Raw genomic sequence first — 21,395 nt, 5'->3', positions numbered from 1 at the left:
TCTGACTTTAGGGCTTCAGTCTTCCTGCCTTCTCTGTCTGGCCTGTCAACCATTTGCCAATATTTGGTCTCCTGTTCTCTCTTCTTAGCTTTGTTTTATTTATTTACAAAATAAAAAAATGATACTGCTATATCATAAAAAATAACAATAACAAAGCAGATTGCAACAGTATCTGTGTATATATATATAATAAAATAAAATAGATAAACAATTAAAATAACTCTTATTTCCTATCCATATGCTGACTGTGCTTAATGATACTCTGTTCATCACTGCTTCCTGGAAGCACATGCTGAAGGCTCTGCTAGTTCTGGGTAATCCAACTTGAAAGCAATAGTCCTCTCCTATTTTTATTCCCCAGAAACTGGTGTTTTGTGACCCACTGCCTCTGAACATATGGGGGTTCTATCGGCCCATCTGTTTACAAATACCTGTTCCAAGTGCCTTTGATAATGTAGCCAAAACCACACCAACAAGAGGGAGATATCAGCAGACTCAGTGTAACTCTTTCAATGTAACACTTTTGGATCGTCACTGATCAGGGATGCTGTAGCAGCAGATTTTCTGTTTTGGCAGGGGTTGGACTAGAGGACTTTATTTGATTCCCAGGATGTTCATGAATTATTTGAAATCACGCCAAACCTTGACCTGATCTTTACTACAAATGAGATGGGGGAAAGTTTGGTTAGCTTTTGTTGTAGTTAGGCGGTCATTTCTTCACCTATTTTTTCTTTCTTTCTTGCATGGGGAACCTGTGGCCCTCCAGATCTTATTGGACTACACTCCCATCATCCCTGACTGTTGACTATGCTGGGTCAGATGGGAATTGGGAGTCCAAAAACATGTGGCTGTGGGATTCCCCAGGCCTATTGTACACCATAGGCAAATAGATGTATTTTACACTGGGCTCTTCTGCTGGTTCCACCAAACAACATTTGGACTCTGTTTATACACCTGGCCAAAACTGCTGAGTGCTGCTTTATCCCTGTTGGGAAGAATGCCATTGGGAAGGATTTGGAATGGAATGGAATGATGGATGGGAAAGGATTAAGCATCCACTCTGCCCAGTTGCTTCTCCATTCTAAATTTCCCTCTCCTGTACATGCTTTAATTCTTAAATAAGTGGGGTTAGGGTTCTTGTTACATCCATTTGTAAGCAACGTGTAATTAGTCCTTACTGTGTGCTGTTTGGATATGTGGCAACTGAATGATATAATTATTTTCACATGCTACATCTTTTATTTCTCATTGTGCTTGGAATGATAAAGATATGTTTATGAGCCATGGCACAATGTGAGGTGCCAAAGCCCTGTTGGTTCCAGTGGGACTTACTTAAATGCATACAGTTGTTGCAGTCAAGCTCTTCTTTTTGTGGAGAGAGCAGGACTCCAGCTTCAGATATTGCATTGGCTTTTTCGTTTGTTTGTTTGCTTATATATAAATTATGTCCATTCTACAAATCACACCAATCTCTGCCCATACCCTGTCTAGAGGAGCATGTCTGAGGAATATGAGTCATTCAAGCTCCTTACTTGGGTCAATATCCTTCAAAAGTGCTTCACTGGAAGCATTCCTTTATTTATAAGCCATAAATAGAACTACAGTAATAAGAGGTTGCAATCAGGAAACATAATGAGAAGAGACACTTCAAAAGGAAAATGGGATAGGAAGAAAAGCAATAAAGAGGAAAAGGATGTTCATTTCCTGGCAGACACAATATATGTAAAGGCTCTTCTTTGCATTATTTAATTTATTCCTTAATGGAGCTGCCAACTTTCTATTCAGATCCATTTGTATTTGTATTTTTGTATTTTTATTTTTGCCTAAGCCTGAACTTTGCACAAGTTTCTATATTTGGAAGTGGCATCTACTATTAGCTGGTCTTGGAGGGAGCCTGTAGCAAACCATTCAAATAATACCAAATGCTTAGTGTTTTGCTGTGTTTTTTCACCAGAGAAATTATGTGCATTTTCTGACATCATTCCCAATAAAAGAGTCTTTTAGTGCAGCTGGGTTGGCAACTGAAACCAAGGTCTTAAAGGCCATCAGGGGAATAATGGAATCATTGCCCGAGCTGTCCTCCCATAAGGTCTAGTTATATTGCCCCTTTCATTATGGTGAAAATGAAAGGCAAGTAACACTCTCATCTGTTTTGAAATCGAACACTAATTTGCGTAAATGATTCTGCTTTCACTAAGGCAATCTCTTTGGTTGATGTTTTATGCTAGGAAGAATAGATGCATCCAGTGCTATCTATCATATACAGAGACCATGTTTTTAGTTTAGTTAAAACACTCTTTATCATTGATAATGATTTATTGTGAGAGAACTTTGCTTATGAACCCCATACAGGAGAGAGAAAGCTACTGTATTTTTCCGTGTATAAGACTAGGTTTTTTCCTAAAAAATAATGTCAAAAATTAGGGCGCATCTCTTATACACGGATAGTAAAAATACATGGTTTTTTTCTTAAATTGGAGTCCCCCAAAATAGGGGGTGTCTTATACATGGGGGGGGCGTCTTATAGATGAAAAAATACAGTATTCTGAACTGCTTCTATCACTCTCTTTTGGAAGAAGATCAGTCTGCACCACCATTCTACTTCTTGGAATTTAGGCTAAAAATGCTTAATCTTGAAAGCAACATGAAGCTGCCATATCCTATGAATAAGCATGGTATATTGGAAGACAAAGAAGAAAATCAAGTGCTTGATTAGACACAGATTCAGAACGATCTACTTCTCAGAAGTCTTGCTAACATGCTGAAAACAGATGAGCATATATAGGTACATAACACTTGCTTATAAGAACGTGTGCATAATACCATGACTCACATGCCAGTCTGTTTATCCTTTGATTTGACTATTTTAAAATCTTAAGATCCAAATGCAGCTTTGTTACATCTATCGCTTTTCGCAGCTCATTTTGTGATGTGACACGTACTGGTAATTGTTTTCTTAACAGATACGGGTATGGAGAATTTGCTAATATTTTGAAACATTTTTTCTGTTGCTGAGAGCAGCAGCATCTCGCAAAGCACTCGAAAAATCTGGCAGCTGGCATTAAGTCACTTTTATTTCTGCGTTGGCACAAGCTTTTAAAAGTTGACTTGATGGGGTGAATTCTGAGATTTATTATTTAGTCCCCGCACAACAACAACACCAACAAAACAACAGCGAAACAGCGGGGGAGGGGTATAAAATGAACTTGTGGAGTATACATTATTGATTTATTTCCTAAAATCCTCTTCTCTGTTTTTTCTTCTTCAAAAAACGCCACCACCACCTAGGCAGTTCACACTGAAATGCTAATTACAATTAAATGCAATAAAATACAACATATGCTAAACTGCAAGGCCCGTAAATCTGCGAAGCAGTACATTGTCAGAGCTCAGCTCTTATATATCAGCTGAAAGGGGGGAAAACAACAAAAAACCTACCAGCATTTATGAGATACTTTCAAAAATGGGCTGTGGTGGGTCTCATATGGAAGTAGACTCCATAATGGAGAAGCTATTGTTTCTCTCTGTCCCTGTCATCTCACAAACCCTAAGGCTCTACAGAATGGGTGGCCTTGGATGGGAAGAGGAATTCCTTAAGTATGCCTAGTCAGGCTGTTGTACTTTAATATAGTGCAAGCTGCGTCTGTGAAATTTCACAACTAGTGGGTGGCTCAAGAACAGGGAAAGCAGAGCCTCTTCTCTCACATTCCCCCCCCTACTTTTCCTCCTCCTTCCTCCTCTCATCCCTCCCTCCTCAGTAGCTTTCTCCTCTCCTCCACCTCCCACCCATTTACCTTAGCCAGTCTCTTCCTGCTCTGGTTTCTCTGTCATTTACTTCCTCTTTGTTCCACCAGCTGGGAAGAAGATTCTGTAAGATTCTTAGGAGAGTTCTGGTCATTTTCACTAGGGCAGTTCCTTGCTGCCAGACTTTGCTTTCTGACCAATTTAGCTGCTAATCATTGTGGTCCATGGGCGTGTTATTTTATTTACCTGGATAGTGGCTAGATTTTCTGAAGAGCCACTTTGATAATTGAGCAAGGCGTTGTGGGGCAGCAGCACTTCCCCTACCCCAAATGATCTGCCAACAAGCTTTTTGTTGTTGTCAGGAGCTCCTGAGGTGAAAACTCTGAAACCACAGCAGTGTGTTGCCTTTTGTGTTGAGCCCCAGGGCACTCAACTAAAGGGTGCATAGGTTTTGGAATTACACTGCTCGTTGGCTTCCTGCTGATTCAGAAGGACTCTGAAGGCTTCAGAATCAGGTTGGACTTTTCCTGGTCATCAGTAGTAATCACTGTGCCCAGCTCCTTAGCTTCTAGTTACTGACTATCACAATATCTGAGCACTACATGGTGCAAATACCTTAGTTCTTCAACGCCTCTTCTGCATCTGTATTGGCAGTGGAGGGGTCTCTCTGCATCCCTCAGGTGCAGATTCAGCTTCTTGTTGCTGACCCAGAACTGACCCTGTCTCTCAGTCAAAAGCTGAACACTTCTAATAGACTAGCTTCTGAGCAATATCCCTGCTGCTATGTCCCTTCTCTAAATATAAATGTCATTGCACCTATTGAAGAACAAGTGTAACATTATTATTACACGTTTCCTCCTTGCTGATATCAGACTGTTCCCAGGTTTATTTTTAAATGTCTGGGAATATATTCATGGCTTTTGCTCCTTCCTACCAAAGAACACTTCTGCAGCAAGGTGACCTTTCTTTTTCTTTCTTTTTTTGTAGGTGCATTTTGTTTAGATGAAGGTTTTTCACTGCAATTCAAGCTGATAGGGATCTTCAGTTCATCCCTTTGGCAAGAGGTCCTGTGTTTCTTTGTCCCAGGCTATCCTTACCTCTGTACTCGTTATCCATGTTGAGGACTGTTTTAATTGAACTTGTTTCTCCTGAAACTTATCTTTAACCCGATTCAATATTGATTTTGGAGGACTTGACCTCTTATGGTTTTTCCTGGTAATGAGTTAACCTTCTAGCCTGAAGGAGAACTGAAACGCAGAGTTACATTTCTAGCCAAAGAAACGTCCTCTAAATGACCACCACACTAGCTTTTGCCTTCTTTTCTTAAAGGAACAGCCTTCTTGTTTGGTCTTTGGTTAGCAAAATGCTACCTTCTGCTCTGCGGTAGAGACTGGCAAGCAAAGGGGTCTTCGCTCATTTTGTAGCTGACTTCTTGAGTTCTTCCCTCAGACAAAAGGGTACAATTGCCAAAATGACACTGTCGGATTTGTTTTTCCTTGATTCAGTTTTTCTGTGGAGTTAAAAAAAACCCAACCATCTGTATCCAATCAAAATTGACAAATTAGTGCCCATAAAGTATCCATTGTGCTGCACTGTATGAGAAGCTGCTTTAGCCAATAAGAGCAGTTCGACTTGGTTTCACATTTGTCACATTCACCTCTTGATCCTAATTGAGTGTGGACAGGGCTTATTAATCACAGCACCATGCTGTATGCATTTTCCTGCTGTGTCAATGGCAATCAATGATTATGTTTCCTATTGAATAGCTATATATCTTCTCTAGCAGATATTTCTCACTTCGAAATTAAGAATGCATAACCGTGCTGAATGGATTTAGCAACCTCATCTATGATGCACTATACATTCAGAGCAGTATTACACCACTTTAAACAGTCCTGGGGTACATTCAGATATGGGGAATATTATGTTAGCTTTTCTGGGTTATAATGCTAGTGCTTTTATCCTGTTTTCTAATGTTCCTTTCACACTGCAGTACCTGTTGTGTTACAGAACGGTGACTCTCTGATCAATATACTGGTATGTTGCACTAAATTTCATTCACACCAGTAGGCATGTTGTGACGCAACAATGAACCTCAATGGACAACATTGCTTTCTGCAAATGCCTGCTTCTCTTCCTCCATAATTTGCCCATTTAAAGGAGCAGGAAAGAACTGTACGCTGGCATACAGCTCCAAACTTCACACCCATGATTTTCCAGGTTTAGACGACAAGCGTTCTTCCTTGGCCACTCCTAGGTGTGATAGAATGCTGGGACAACATTTGGCAACTGGCTTTTACATTTCTCTAGAAAGATACATAGCAGATGAGGGACTGCATTTCTGTTTTGAAGGTAGTTTGATGAGGTTGTTACTAGATTAGGAGATGTCAGTTTCAATTAGAGGCCACGTAAGGAAACTGAAATTAAGAAAAGAAAGCCTGAGATATCCCAAAATGGAACATTGCCGAAGAATCTCCTCTGCAGAACCAAAAATAAAAGACCTGGTCTAGCTTGTCAAGTGGAGCATGTCATTGGTTGTATCCAATCCTGCTCCGAGTAGATCCATTTAAATTAATGAATGTGACTAATTTAGGTGCATTAATTTCACTGGGTCTACTCTGAATGTAACATAGTTGTTTACCACCCCGTGTTTCTTTAAATAGTTTCTTACAGAGAGGTGAAATCTAGACAAATATAAAAACCGCTCTGAAAATGCTTTTTTAAAAAGCATTTTTAAAAATACATTGAATTTTCCATAAGGCTCACCATCTCCATCCAGTGTCACATGGTGTATTGCAATTAAAACACACTTAAAACGTTTTATTTGCAGCTATATAGCTGAGTCCAAAGTCACTGAACATAATTAGCATTTTGTTAGGACTATGTCTAGGCTGCATTCTTTCTCATTGATATCTGCTTCTCTCTGTGTAGAATTTCAGTATGGGGAGCATTCAGTCATGAGAAACTCCATCCCCATAAATTACATGCCCCATTTTTATGGTGTGCGTTTTCAGATTGTTTAGACCAGGCTTAGGGCTCCATACATTGCATAGAGCTTGGATTTGATGTCCCGCATGGGTTGCTGGTCTGTAACATTTTAAACTGCAAGCAGGGGATCAATTGTTGGGATGCTCCAGTGCATAAAATAGTGCCAACACATACAAAACTTGTATGTCATGGCAGGGTGCTCCTGGCTGTGTTAATATTCCTTATAGATTGTGAAGTGAACAAATAATCTCCTATGTAATATTCTTACAATGGATTGAAAAGAATTTTCACGCTTGCTTTCAAAGGTTAGTCAAAGCGACCCTTATTCTTGCTGAGTCTGATTATGAATATTACTATCATCTCGGCTCATCAGAAGAGAAAAGCAATGTGCTCTCAAATGCTATCAAACTAATTCCTTATCTAGTTATTTGTGGATTAGAATAAAGCCAAACTTACACAAGGCTCTTAGAATCGCTGCATTACCCCCCCCCCATGCATTCAAAGTGAAATACAGTATTGCCCTCATTTTACGAGCATTTAACTTGCACAATTTGTATTGCACATGGGAAGGTGGGAGTGCTCTTGTGAGAGCATCCTTAACACTCCTAGGGCCAGAGGACCAGGCAGGCCTTGCCCAAGAAACAAGACTGAGAGCTGAAAAGCTCTTGTCACAGGAGTTAACCCCAAGTAGACCCTGTGTGAAAAGAGCTGTTTTTGCTTCTGGGGCAAGGCCAGCTTGACATGGCAGTTCTGGGACTGGTAGGAATCTTCTCCCCCCCCCCCCCCCACTGGCCACCTTATAGAAGACAAATTGGCTAGCAATGGGGCAGTTCCAAGGGTAATGTGATGTTGGCTATACTCAGTATTCGCTTATACATACCATATTATCCTTGGAAATGAATACCTGTGTAAGCTGGCTGCTGGCCAACTGTATTTTGTTGTGTTCTGGCAGCGAACTCATGTTATTAATGTAAATCTGTTCTCCTTTGTACAATGATGCCTTTCCCTTGCTGGAATATCTTTAGAGGGGTGTGTGTGTGTTGATAGTCCCTGCCTGTGGACTCACAGAAGAAGGAAAAAACCTGGATTTCTAAGCTAAAAATTTGTTGGCTTAAATTTAGTATATGGGACGTAGTTGGCATGTGTCATAAGAGTATATTGCGAGGTAAGATATATTCTTTACTATTTATGTGCTTTGCATATTGCCCCGTGCTTCATGGATATTTTCAGTGCCAATGCCAGCACTTCATTCTGTCACATGACATGTTCAATGACCAGAGATTGTAGTTTATTCTTTGATCTGGCTTTTTCCACACTTCGAAAAAGGAAAAAAACACGCAGATCCTGCAGCCCTTACGGCTTTTTCTTGTATCTCCTGAAGACATTTTTTTCTGTGCACAAAAAAAGCAGCGTATCTTCCAGCATATTTTTAATCCCACATGCTTTGACCTCTACAACAATCTCTGTCCATATTCTTTTTCAGTCTTAGGACACTACAGTTTCACGATCCATCTCCCAGTGAGGATACAAAATACAATTCTCTCTGAATGTTAAGATTCATGAATATCTAAACTTCTGCTGGTGTTTATCGGTCTAATTGTGCTTCTGTCCCAGTCTCTGAAATCACCATCCTTTGACAACTCAATCGTTATCAGATTATGGTGGTCTAGTGTTTTCTGTGGTGCCCTGCCGTGGTCCCCCCCCCCACCTGATTTGTTGTGATTTTATTGCAGTAAGCCACAACTGCAGCACCAGGCTTGTTAAGCATGAACAGGCAAAGTGCTATTGAGGCTTTTCAGGGTTCCTGTGTCTTGATTAAAAGGTTCCTGTTTTCATGTCTTCCATTCTGTTGCTTCCTTTTGTTTGTGGCTGGGGGATTAGTGCTGAATAGGCTGTTAATTGCACCCTAATTGGCCCAATATCCCTTTCTGTTTCTGCACTGGAAGGGAAAGCCTATATTACTGATTTCATTTCCTTTATTTTCTCTTTTTCATTTTCTTATAGTGAAATAGCGCTGTTAATTTCTATAATTGGTGTAATCTCTATAGCAACCTCAACTCTTAAGAAAACACATTTATATCACCCCTCCTGACTCACTTGGCTAGTTTTTACAGTCTAGGATTATTTGCTGAATAAATTAGGAGGGCTCTTTAGTGCTAGAAGTTGTGTGGGTTTTTTTTTTACAACCTAGACAATATATGATTTTCTCAACAAGTGCAACTGTGTTCTGTTTACAATGACTTGTTTTTCTACAATACAATACTGCATTCTTTAATGTATTGTGCGTGTCACATTGATCATTTCTGTTTATAAATCAGCGCCTTCACTGGGTCTGTGTAATTTCAGTGTATGACAGAAGCAGCCAGGATAATATTATATTTTGCAGAGAACAAGTGATGTGACTGGGTTAGTGGTTGTCCAGGGCAGGTGTGCTGAAAGAATTTTATTGGCCCAGTACACTATATGTGGATTGGACCTTCTGTCTCACTTGCAAAAGAGAAGAAGAAGAGTTTGGATTTGATATCCCGCCTTTCACTTCCTTTAAGGAGTCTCAAAGCGGCTAACATTCTCCTTTCCCTTCCTCCCGCACAACAAACACTCTGTGAGGTGAGTGGGGCTGAGAGACTTCAAAGAAGTGTGACTGGCCCAAGGTCACCCAGCAGCTGCATGTGGAGGAGCGGAGACGCGAACCCGGTTCCCCAGATTACGAGACTACCGCTCTTAACCACTACACCACACTGGCTCTCAGAGGGCACAGATTTGCATAAAGTTTGCATTTGTTTTGTGTCATGCAAATTTGCATCCTCTTTTGCAGGTGGAGTGGAGGGCCTGCCAATAAATCAGTGGCCACACATGTAAATAAATGGTCTAATAGATAATGTGCATTTCTTCCTAAACCTGTTGAATTTCTGCTTGTCAAACAGCTGTTAAAGGTATAAGAATTCCAATCCTAAACCAAAGCCTAGGCTGCAATCCTGTGGAGTGAGCCCCATTAAATGCAAAGACTTACTTTTGAGTAGACATGTAAGCCATTGTACTGTATTGTAAGTTAAATAAGCCATTTTAGTGCCTGGGCTTTAGCTCCAGCACTTTAGAACATATGCCTAAGCCCCTTCACACAGTTTCCACATTTTGTGTTTGCTATGTGACAGGGTATGTACGCTACTCTTTAATGTCCACCTACACTTATTATGCAGTAGTATTTGCAGAAGAGAACTTCTAGGAAGTACCAGATCTCAGCCAAGCCCACCACAGGAAAGATGCAACCTGATTGCTGGGGGGGTGGGACGGGGTGGGACAGGAAGGACAGTGTGTGAATATTCCAAGAACTAGAAAATGAGATGGAAGCAGGAAAGGTGTACTAAAAAGGAGGGGCAAACCTGAGCTCTTTAGGACCCCGGGGATTCATTTCCTCTAGTATCCAAACAACTCATTCATCACAGTGCTTGACTTCACTCATTGACAAAAACAAACAAACAAACAAAAACAACAACAAAAAAACACAGGCAGGAGCAGTCAGGCCAACTCATCTTACAGAAATTGCAAGGGTGCCTGACCTGAATGCTTCTATATATGTCAGTGTGAGAGTATCACCTGACATTCTCTGGTCTATTATGGTTAGGAGCAGCCTGCCACAAAAGCTGTTGCCAACACGCCAGGGGTTAAGACAGTCTTGGCAAGTAGGAATGCAGGAATGGTCCCTTGTAGTCTGAAGGGAGCTTGAATTACAGGAACCAAAATAGATTTGTGGGGGGAAATTGGAGTGGATTTTTGAGACAGCAGTTCCCCCTTATCAAACCAGGCTCCCTGACATGCTTCTGTAGCTGGGTCATTAACCCTACCACATATCCCAGCCCTCTGGTTGCCTGGGCAGGAGTCAACTGTGCCTGTTAAAGAATCTTGCTACAATATTGTGTCTTTTTATGTTTTTCTGCCCTTTCCCTGGAGAGAAGGGGTGGGTCAAACACTTACTTGTTGATTAAATCCCTAGGTAACACCAGAGTAATGAATGATATCCAAATCCCATGTATCCAGAGTAGTGTTTTGGTGACAAATTAATTGGTAAAAACAGCAGGTAGGAAATTGCTCAGCAACACACCACACTTTGCTGGTCAAATGTTAAATAGCAAGGGAATGCTATTTTTATCAAGCTAACTGTATGACGGTGCCTATATGCTGCTCTCTCTACATCAGAACATCATTACTATCAAGATGTTGAGACTGCTGTAGCTCAGCTGCTTCTCATGGCACAGAGATACTGTTGAGTGTGTGAGAACTCAAGATTGGTGTGAGAAGCAGTTCCCCCACTGCAAGACAGGAGGTCACAGGGAATCAGGCAGAGGACCTTCTCAGCAGTGGTGCCCTCCTTGTGGAATACCTTCCCATCAGATGTCAAGGAGATGAGGAACTGCACAGCTTTTAGAAGACATCTGAAGACATCCCTGTATTGGGAAGTTTTAAATGTCTGATGTTTTGTTATGTTTTTATACATGCTGGAAGCTGCCCAGAGTAGCTGGAGAAACCCAGTCAGATGGGCAGGGTATAAATAATAAAATCTTCTTCTTCTTTAAATGTCAGTTATATCTACATAGGACTTGTGTTAATGTTAGTTTCCTATTTCTGACTGTGAATTGCATGCAGCCCAGTTCTATGTATGTCTGTTCAGAAGCAGGGAATTCAATGGGATGTATTACTAGGTAAGTAAGCAATGGAAGGCAGTTTGCGTTACTTCCTTTTCTCCAGGGGTGGCTAATGTGTGGCTACCTCTGGACATTGCTCGACTACAATTCCCATCATTCCTGATTACCGGCCATGCTTGGTGGGGCCAGTGGGAATTGTAGCCCATCTGGTATAGGCACATCTGGAAGGACCACCCCTGCATTACTCCACATTAATACTTCAGGGCTTTAAGCTTTAAATCAGTTGCATACAGTATGCATCAGCATTGTCTTTGCTTGTGATTAAAATAAAAAGCTTTTCATAAGTAATATTTTTGAGTTATTCTACATCTGAGGTTAATTCATAATCTGCCAAATCCTTTTTATCTCCTCCTCGCATGTAAAGAGCTTTATACATCTACCAAGCTTGCAGACCCATCGTGCAGCAAAATACTATCACTTCCACATTAGTTTGCTTATCCTCAGAATCAGACAGGATAGTAAAATTTAAAGCACAAAGATGTTTCAAAACTAACACATTTTCCTGTTACTGTTCTTTTGGAACGAATAGATCAGACTTAATTACATTTATTCTGTTATGTTCTTCGCACCCCTCAGTGTGTACGCATTTGGTTGTCCATGCCAACAGAAGGTTGCCTATAGAAATGATAAATTATCTAGTTTTAAGAGGCTCTTAAAAAACAAAAAACAGGAACAACCACCCACCATAAACTCATCGTATAGAAAACCTTGCATGGAATGTACCACTTAAGTAGATGGAAGTTTTCGTTTTTGAATGCTTTTCTGTATTATAAGTTCCCTAGATGTATAAGACTGGGTGACAGGGAGAAAGGTTTTAGCCTCACTTTGTTCCTGACCTGCTAGTTTTCTATGTGTAGAGGAATTATTCAATAGTAGCAGGAAAGCATTCTGTTACGCAGCCTTCAGCCTGCAGTCTGAAGCAGTGCTCTCTGAGGAACCGTTTATTGAGCAATAAGCTAGAGAAGGTTAGATCTCTATGTTATTCCCATAAGCAGCTACAGCAGCTTCACTTCAGAAGATGATTTGCACACACATTCAAGGCAGCAGGTTCATACAGAGTGAGTTATTACAGCTCCCAACTATATACACCCCCACCCTCTTTCCCCCTCTAGATCCCTGCTAGATCAGGCCAAAGCTTTATCTCTGTTTTCCAGCAGCGGCCAACCAGATACCCAAGGGAAGCTCACAAGCGGGACATGAGGGCAACAGGACTCTCTTGTTCCCCCAGAGGCAGGTGCTTCTTTTACGTTGCCTTCTCTTATACTGTGGAGGTAATACACAGCCATCGTGACTGGTAGTCATTGATTTCCTTATCACCTGCGAATCCATCTAATCTGCTTTTAAAGCCATCTAAGCTGATGGTCCTCACCACATCCTCAGTGCCTGTATACTTTGCCTTTCTGATGGAACTCAGGAGGGCATGCTTGCAGGCACATCCTGGCGCTGACCAGACTCAGATCTGCTTGCCTTCATCAAGGTTGTTGTTATCATGTACCTTCCGACTATGTCCCATTGACACCATAGGGTCCCATGTTGTTGGTTCTCTTCTTCCTTGTCTGCTTTTCTTATTCAAATGTGGCAGATTGCTAATTTTCCCAGGAGGAGGAGGAAAAAGAAAATCGTTTGAAGTTAGTTGTGGCTGCCTCTGCAGTGTCACCATAGGGAAATAAATGTGTGTGGAAATGCAATGCTTCATTTTCAAAGCTGCAGAATTCCATTCTTATACTTCTGCAACTTTCCATCGCTCTGGCCCTTCTTCCCTTGAAGTTTCCTTCTCTCCCCCTGCTGTGTTAAGAGTTTCCTCTCTCCAGCACTTAACAAGCTCCTGCCTCAGCTCAGCAACTCATCAGATTGGACAGTAAAATACTTTATAAAAACCTTCCAGGTTCTTACGTGCTCTGTTTGTAGCATGTTTTATGGACATGTTTAAACCCCTTGCTTAAGCCTAAAGTGCCATCAGAGCTATAAGATACGGCTAAATTTATGCTGTCATTTATCACCTTTTCCAGTTCTACACTTGAAAGCACTTTTTCTCATTTACATTGCTTCGGGTCCTGTGTCATGCCGCAATAATGTAATTCTATTTGCTTACCGTTTGCAGTTGCAGGAATAGATTGGTTTGTGGGGAGGTGGGGGTGTGGGGGAAGGCAGGGGCTGACATGTTTTAGGCCATCAAGAACCGTTCGATATGCTGCAGTCTCTTTTGAATGTGGGATTGCTTCAAGACTCTTGTCACACAAAAGCAAGTAATGCTTCATCTAGAGTAGGCCAGCAGCAGCCTGGTCTGTAAAAAGGAGGTCTGCTTAATTGGACACACACAGTATATGCAAGGTGTGGTAATGTGATAAGACAGAGACTTGCAGTGTGGCAGGTAGAAGAGCTTGCTTTGCGTTTGGCTGAGATAACGTTGCATTGCGTGGTGATTTTATGCATTTCTGTCTCCTTCTCTCCAAATGAGAGCAGTGTTCCTCGGTTAAACTCCACACGTTGCCACCCTACGCTCGCCTGCGATGTAAATACAGTTGGAACAAAACGCATACAGCAACAGTCATGTCATTTGTGGGAGGTTGTTTAGAGATAAACTAGGGTAATCTTGCTGAAATGTATTTGCGCTTAAAACATACATTTATTTTGCTGGCTATCTAGCTAAACCTTGGAAACCCTAATTCAAACTTTAATCTGCCAAAAACACACAGGGGTTTTTCATGTGCTGAATCTGTCTCTGCCAGCTGGCATTGCTATCAAGGATGTAATGCTCAAGGTTTTAAAGTCTGCGAGCAAAATGTTAGACTACCCAGTGTACTTCAAGCACAAGCAATGAAGTCTTTGGGTGGTGAAAATTGTTTCTGCCAATGAATACTGTCGTTTTCATCTAAAATAATTCTGCTAGAAACTTCCCAACTAGGCTGAATGTTATGAATATGTAACAGTAATACTGTCTCCTTTACACGTAGCCAGAAGCAGGATCTGAGATGGCATTGCTTCAATGACTAACAGTCAGTCAAAATGTTATTTGGAAACACTTCAAGGCCCTTGCAAATCCTGCTTCGTTATTCATCCAAGTAGACCCATTTAAAATCTGTGTGATGATTGTTTTTTACCAATTTAGGATGCACAGCAAATTCTAGTGTTTTGACAACGAGAACATGTGCCCGGCACATTCTGCAGGTCATTTTCTTCCCCTCACTGCCTAGTTTTGTTGTTGCAAACTTAATTGTTGCCTGAATGCTTCGCTGAACTGATAGCAGTAAACTCAAAGTCGTGCCTTTACCCTTGAGCGCCAGAGCAAAAACAAAACAAAACTTCCTACCATTCTGTTTGATTTAATTAATTAGAGATCCATGGATTAATTTGGTTTAATTAATCATTGCCCCAAGTTTCACTAGGCCACCAGACTGCAGAGTCTGAGAATTGTTGCTGGTACCTACAAAAATCACACAAAAAAACTTGGGGGTAATCCCTTTTGCATGTAAAGAGGGACGCTTCTATGCTTCTTTAAGCCCCTCTGAAGTGATGGACAGCCAGTTCAAGGCATGGCAATAGAGTAGTTTACATTGCAAATATAAACTCTCAGGACAATGGGCCACTTGTAACACAGAACAGTGGGCTGCATGTGCTTTTCACTCCCCTCCTGCTGCCCCACACCCTCTGTCCTGCTACCACTTTCTTTATATTTCCCTTTGCCTCTTGTTATCTAGCTCCCATTTTCCCACTGTGACCATGCATTCATGTCCAGTCATTCATTCCTCTCCAGCCCATTCCACTACAGCATGGTTGGGGAACCTCAGTGCCAGTGGCCAAATGTGCCCTTCCAGGGCTTATTTTCCAGTAGCCGTGCTGTCTCCCAGTCCTTCTTTGCACTCTCCTTGAGTGCCTTTTCCTGCTGGAATGTGTGATTGGTAATGTCTCTTGCTCACGTGTGTAGAAAGTAGGATGCAGCCTACTGTGGAAGTGTAAGAGCGACATCCATTGTTCTGACCACTTTTGTCTTTGACCCCACCTACTACCACTGACGGGATGCGGGTGGCGTTGTGGGTTAAACCACAGAGCCTAGGACTTGCTGATCAGAAGGTTGCGGTTCGAATCCCCGCGACGGGGTGAACTCCCATTGCTCGGTTCCAGCTCCTGCCAACCTAGCAGTTCAAAAGCATGTCAAAGTACAAATAGATAAATAGGTACTGCTCCGGCGGGAAGGTAAACAGTGTTTCCGTGCACTGCTCTGGTTCGCCAGAAGCGGCTTAGTCATGCTGGCCACATGACCCAGAAGCTGTACGCCGGCTCCCTCAGCCAATAAAGCAAGATGAGCGCCGCAACCCCAGAGTCGGTCACGACTGGACCTAATGGTCAGGGGTCCCTTTACCTTTTACTACCACTGAGAGGTAGCTGCTGGAAGGTAACCCACAATGGGGCTCACAGACTGAAAAAGCTTCCATACCTCTGCACAACGTGCTAACATTTCCTTGCCCACCTTGAGACCTTCTACTTTCCCATCTGTCCCCTTTTATTGTATCCCCTTCTCCATTCTCAGCCTAATTCTCAACCACAAATTCTCCTTTTCTTTCATGAGTTTTAGTGAAGCACAGCTTTGTCTTTTTACACTTAATCATGTGCATTCACACCTCTTCCACACCTACAGTACACCTCCTTAAAAGCTAAGCAAATTAAGAATGACCATCTTGTAGAAGTGTCCAGAGCCAGCCGCTTTAAGTCACGTGACTTTGCTGCAAAAACAAGGGAAATGTGTCACCTTAAAGCATGGGTAGGCAAACTAAGGCCCAGGGGCTGGATCCAGCCCAATCGCCTTCTAAATCTGACCCACTGACGGTTTGGGAATCAGCATGTTTTTACATGAGTAGAATGTGTCTTTATTTAAAATGCATCTCTGGGTTATTTGTGGAGCATAGGAATTCATTCATTTTTTTCCAAAATATACTGTCCCACCACAAGGTCTGAGGGACAGTGGACCAGACCCCTGCTGAAAAAGTTTGCTGACCCCTGCCTTAGAGACTTAACACATTCTGTGTGCCATAAGCTTTTTGGGCTCAAGTTAACTTCACAATAATGATGTTTTTGACTCTGTTAAATACTGATCCTCCCCCTTAAAAACAGAATAAATTAAAGCAGTCAACTGCAGCCATGGGTTTACATCTTGCTCCTCCTCCTGCCCCCTAGCATCTAATTAAGGCAGGGTATGCAGTTTTTTAGATTCCATATTACTGACTCTTCCCATTTTAAGGCTTTGGGGCACCAATGGGCTGAAATCTTGCTTGAGATTCACCTTCCTTTTCACTTTACCATGCGTCAGTGTCACCCCCCCCCCGGTGTTAAAAACAAAACTTACTCCAAAACCATATGCACATAATCCTTTAAAGGCCTATCTATATTTGGCATCAGAAGCAGGATGTGAAGAATTTATGTTTGTAAAATTGAAAGACCAAAAAAATTTATATAGGATTCACTTGCGTTGTATAGCTTTCCTTCAGTACTTCTGGCTTCTGCATATGGGAATCTTTTTTAATGTCAGTTAATGTAAACACCAAATAACAAGTTTAAAGAAATCGTTTACACACAATTGAAAAACTGTATCAGGATTGTTGTAAATTCTATCTCGTCTTATGCTCCCCAACTTTTATTGGTAGCTAATTCAGATGTGAGATTATGAATAGGAATTTCTCACGTGCTGTCTCTCTGTAGAGAGAACAGATGACAGTCTTGACTGCAGGATTGTTGATGGTAATTTATTTTTTAAAATAAATAATTTGGAGGTTACTCTTTTGCCTTCACAAGTTGAAAAGGCCAGATTGAGATAAAAAGGAAGCTATGACAACATTTGGAAAAGCTTCAACGATGTCCATGCTGCAAACTGTCTCTAAAGCTTCAGAAGTTAATGAAATGCTTAAGCTCACAGGGGACAGAGAAACTGGAAGAAACATTTGGGTAAGCCCTCACTAAAGCTTCTGCATCCTTTCCAGATGCTATGAAACTCAATTTATTTTCTTTTGACAGTATCTTAAAGACTCCATGGAGATATAATGTAGTATCTACAAAATGGGGCAGGACTAGTACAAAAAGAGCAACTCAAGCTCCCACTTCTGCTGTGCCCAAGTCCTAAGTGGTTGCAGACTGATAAGCAGGCCTATTTTGTTACTTGTCTTCAGCCACTCTAAAGCTAAACACATAGGCAAGGGCTGCAGCCACTTGCTGCTGGCTGAGAGGAACCTAGGGAGGATCTGAATCATGTCAGAAGCAACTGATGCTAGAGTTGATTTGGAATTAACCTCTCTCAAGCAAGCTTACTGGCCCCACCATTTGATTCTTCCCCAACAAAGGCAGAAAGGAGGAAGAAAGGGGCCAGCGACAGTTTTTGTTGAGGTGCGAAAGTATCCTACTTAAAAAAACAAGTCTAATTGTTGATGCATAATCCAACAATGACAATTTGCATTTCTGCGGTGTGTTTAATTTAGGCAATTTGTGGCAAAGTTACCTTGCGCGCCCCCTCCCCGCATGTTTGTTTTGTGATTTTCCACATTAGGTTTGTTTATGCAACTCCTGTTAGTGGGGTTCTGGGATGGGGAGTTATCAGCAATGTGGCAATGCTTTATGGTCACTGTTGGTCATCGTTGATGTGGACTTCTCCATGTGTAAGACCTGGGCAGTTGCCACCCATCCCACCCAAAATATGTGTATCATATGGTTCACTTCTCAGTTCATGCTACTGCTTTATACCATTTTCTAGCACTGGGTAGATCACTAAAGGAGGGAGAACTTAATAGGAAATGTATGCAAAATTCCACATGTAACATGAGAGCAGAAATCACTAAGGCCACATTAATTCTTTAAATTTTGATAACATGACCTCTCTCAGAAGAATGCCAGGAGTTCAGATATTTATAGTGCATGAAACAAAATCCAAATACATTCCCAATCTGCGGAAAGATGAGAAAAACGTGGCACACAACTATTGTTGTGTGCTTTTCCATAGTCTGCATGGTATGTGAAGTGACACCAACAGCTATCCCTCATTAATTTTAACGATGTAGAGAGTCTGGCATATATTGAACCTGAAGTTGGTCGTCTTCCTACTTGCGTCTTAATGAGGAAACAGCGTTTGGAATGCCAGATATTTCAATCTCCACTCCTCTCTTTGTTTTCCCAGGTCCATGGGGCAGGTGCATGGGAGATGAATGCGGCCCAGGAGGCATCCAAACTCGAGCGGTCTGGTGTGCCCACGTGGAAGGATGGACCACGCTGGTCACGAACTGCAGGCAGGCAGAGAGGCCAGACAACCAGCAGAACTGCTTCCGGGTTTGTGACCGGCACAAGGAGCTATACGACTGGCAGCTGGGTGACTGGAATCCGTGCCAGCCAGTTCTTTCAAGGAGCGTCGAAAAACTCGCGGAGTGCGTCCGAGGGGAAGAAGGGATTCAGAGGAGACACATAACCTGTGTCCAGAAATCGAATGGTGTTGTTGCTGAGGACACTATATGTGAGTACTTTGAGCCGAAGCCTCAGCTAGAACAGGGATGCCTCATCCCTTGCCGGCAGGACTGTATCGTGTCCGAATTCTCAGCTTGGTCAGAGTGCTCCAAGACCTGCGGCAAAGGGCTGATGCATCGCGTCCGACACATTGTTGCCCCGCCCCAATACGGAGGCTCTGCCTGTGCTAACCTGACTGAGTTCCAGGTTTGCAACTCGTCTCCATGCAGCGCTGAGGAAAGCATGTACAGCCTGAACGTGGGGCCCTGGAGTTCCTGTTCGGTGCCCCACACACGTCACATAAGGCAAGCGAGGAAACGAGGGAAGAACAAAGAAAAGGAAAAGGACAAGGAGAAAGCGATAAGGGATCCGGAAGCCCGTGAGCTTCTGAAGAAGAAAAGGAACCGTAACAGACAGAACAGACAGGAGAACAAATATTGGGACATACAGATTGGATACCAGACGAGGCTGGTGATGTGCACTCACAGGAATGGGAAGACTGTTGCCTTGAGGTAATCCTGTTTTTCCTCAACTTAATCCTCTACAGGCAGCGAGGATTTTGAGTGTGTTCCATTGACGTACAGGTCATTTTGGACCTAGGAGAGGGCAGGATGGGGGCGGGGCATAACAGGGTGAATGCAGGCTTATGTGGACTCTGCTGATGTGCACAGGGACCACGGACGCAGCTCCTGTGCAAATTGGGGGTTGGATGTATCTCTTTTTAAAGTTCTCCCCTTTTAAAGCTTGGTGGCAACCTCCCATGCATGAATCAAGGCCAGTGGGAGTGGCTAGAGGGGAAATTGGGGGTGGGGGTGAGTACCTGTGGGAGAACGCTAGTGGGTAAACCAGTGTTGCTGTCCCTTCAGCCTTTACTCGATTTAAAGTATGGCTCTTGTTGTACATTTTATTTGGTGTCCAGGGTTTAGATGAGAATGATAGTGACCAGGATGCACAATGCCAGTGGAATGCTGTGCAAACTGCAGAGAGTTGAAACCCGTAAATCATTGTAGCATATAGGACAACGGACTAATCACTTCAGTAGAAGTCGCAGTGTTTTGAAATGTCAATTAAGAACGGATATACAAATTACAGATCTTAAAGAGGAAATTGTTTTGGAAGGCCATCATGCAAACTCAACTTGACCAAATTCCCTAGACAAATCTGCACAGCAAGGTAGAGAGATGGTGAACTACGTAAATCAAAGTGTCCTTCGTGCCTTTATTTCAGAATGAATAGAGGCCCCTGTGAGAGTTGAAATGTTGGACCCAGCAATCATGTTCACTATGCAATAAAGCATACAAGTTGCACTTTGAGATATACATATCACCCCCCTCCCCCACTGCCTTTGTTTTGCTGTTATGTTTGGGAGTGGAAAAATAAGCTGCACTTAGAATTCTTGACAGTGCAGGTGCAAAACCTGGGCAGAAAATTCTCAGTATTGTCTTTTCCAATTTTGCACGCCCTTTTCCTTATAGCATGTTTGGGTATACAATCAGTTAACTTTTGTGAATGAGATAGAGTTTTGTTTTTCATTACTAATTTGAGCAAGGAAATTGTTGTTGTTGGCGGCATCCATCTGTCTTGAGAGATAATGGAGTGTGCCTCCAGGGGTGAAGTCAAACCGCTGGAGAATCACAGCGCCTGCTGTGGCTGCAGAGACCGATAACTCATAACTGCTCTTGCCTGTGTTGCTTTTGGTGTGTTAGCAGCACCAAAATGACCTCTCCAGGGTGCAAACCTGGGCAGTCAGTATGGAGGTCCTGGGCTGCCCAGATGACAAGACCCTCCTCTCGGCCTCACTGATGTGGTCCAAAGGAAAGCAGAGCAATACATTTGGCACCAGCTTGGCTGCAGGAGTTGCCAAAAGGAGGCATACAATGCACCATCCAACTGTCTTAGTGACTCCCCTCTGGGTTTGTGTAGGGTTTACTCCTCAGCCATTTCTTCTCCCAAAGATATATTTTCAAATGGGGATATGCGAAACCCTCAATTATAAATGGAAAAAAACCTGTGAGATCAGAAATTCACTTATCTGGATAAGATTTTACATGCTTAGTTTGAATAAGCGTTCATGTTCAAATGAATGCCCCATGAACTTGATGTAGAGATTTATATATTTACATGCTCCATTTTCCTCTTTACTGTAATGCTTACCCATCAGTCTTACCCACAGTTGATTGGAGATAACATAGTGTTCAATTGAACATCTGATTAGTAGGGTTTAAAACCTCAGCCTTAAATTTTAGTCTGCACTCTTGTGCTCAGCATGTTGAAAGATTGCATCCTTGCCCTTTTTTATTTTGCTCTACTTGGTATTCTTTTGTACTGATTTAACTTGCATCGAGCACCATTGGAAAACATTTTAAAAGTGGTCATTCAGTCAGTTCTTGAACTGGAAATGCATAACAGAGGTTTTGCTGTTCGCTTACAACAATCCACTATGCTCTAATGTTCTAAGAGAGGCTTGGCAACAATATACATTATGAA

The 21,395-nt window shown here is 42.2% G+C and overlaps 1 protein-coding gene across 14 annotated transcripts in view; it reads left to right on the top strand.

Annotated features, from left to right (window-relative positions):
* Nucleotides 1-21,395, top strand: part of THSD7A (thrombospondin type 1 domain containing 7A) — a 269,706-nt gene that overhangs the window by 110,785 nt on the left and 137,526 nt on the right. For all 14 annotated transcript variants that reach the window (XM_083467766.1, XM_083467769.1, XM_083467767.1 and 11 more), the window contains one exon: nt 18,589-19,420. In XM_083467766.1, the coding sequence (XP_083323892.1) occupies nt 18,589-19,420 (832 nt within the window). The remainder of the gene's footprint in view (nt 1-18,588; nt 19,421-21,395) is intronic.

This window comes from Podarcis liolepis (assembly GCF_965112155.1).
Source record: "Podarcis liolepis genome assembly, chromosome: 12".
In the NCBI taxonomy this organism is placed as follows: domain Eukaryota; kingdom Metazoa; phylum Chordata; class Lepidosauria; order Squamata; family Lacertidae; genus Podarcis; species Podarcis liolepis.
Note: the sequence above shows the minus strand (reverse complement) of the source record. Positions and strands in the feature narration are given on the sequence as shown.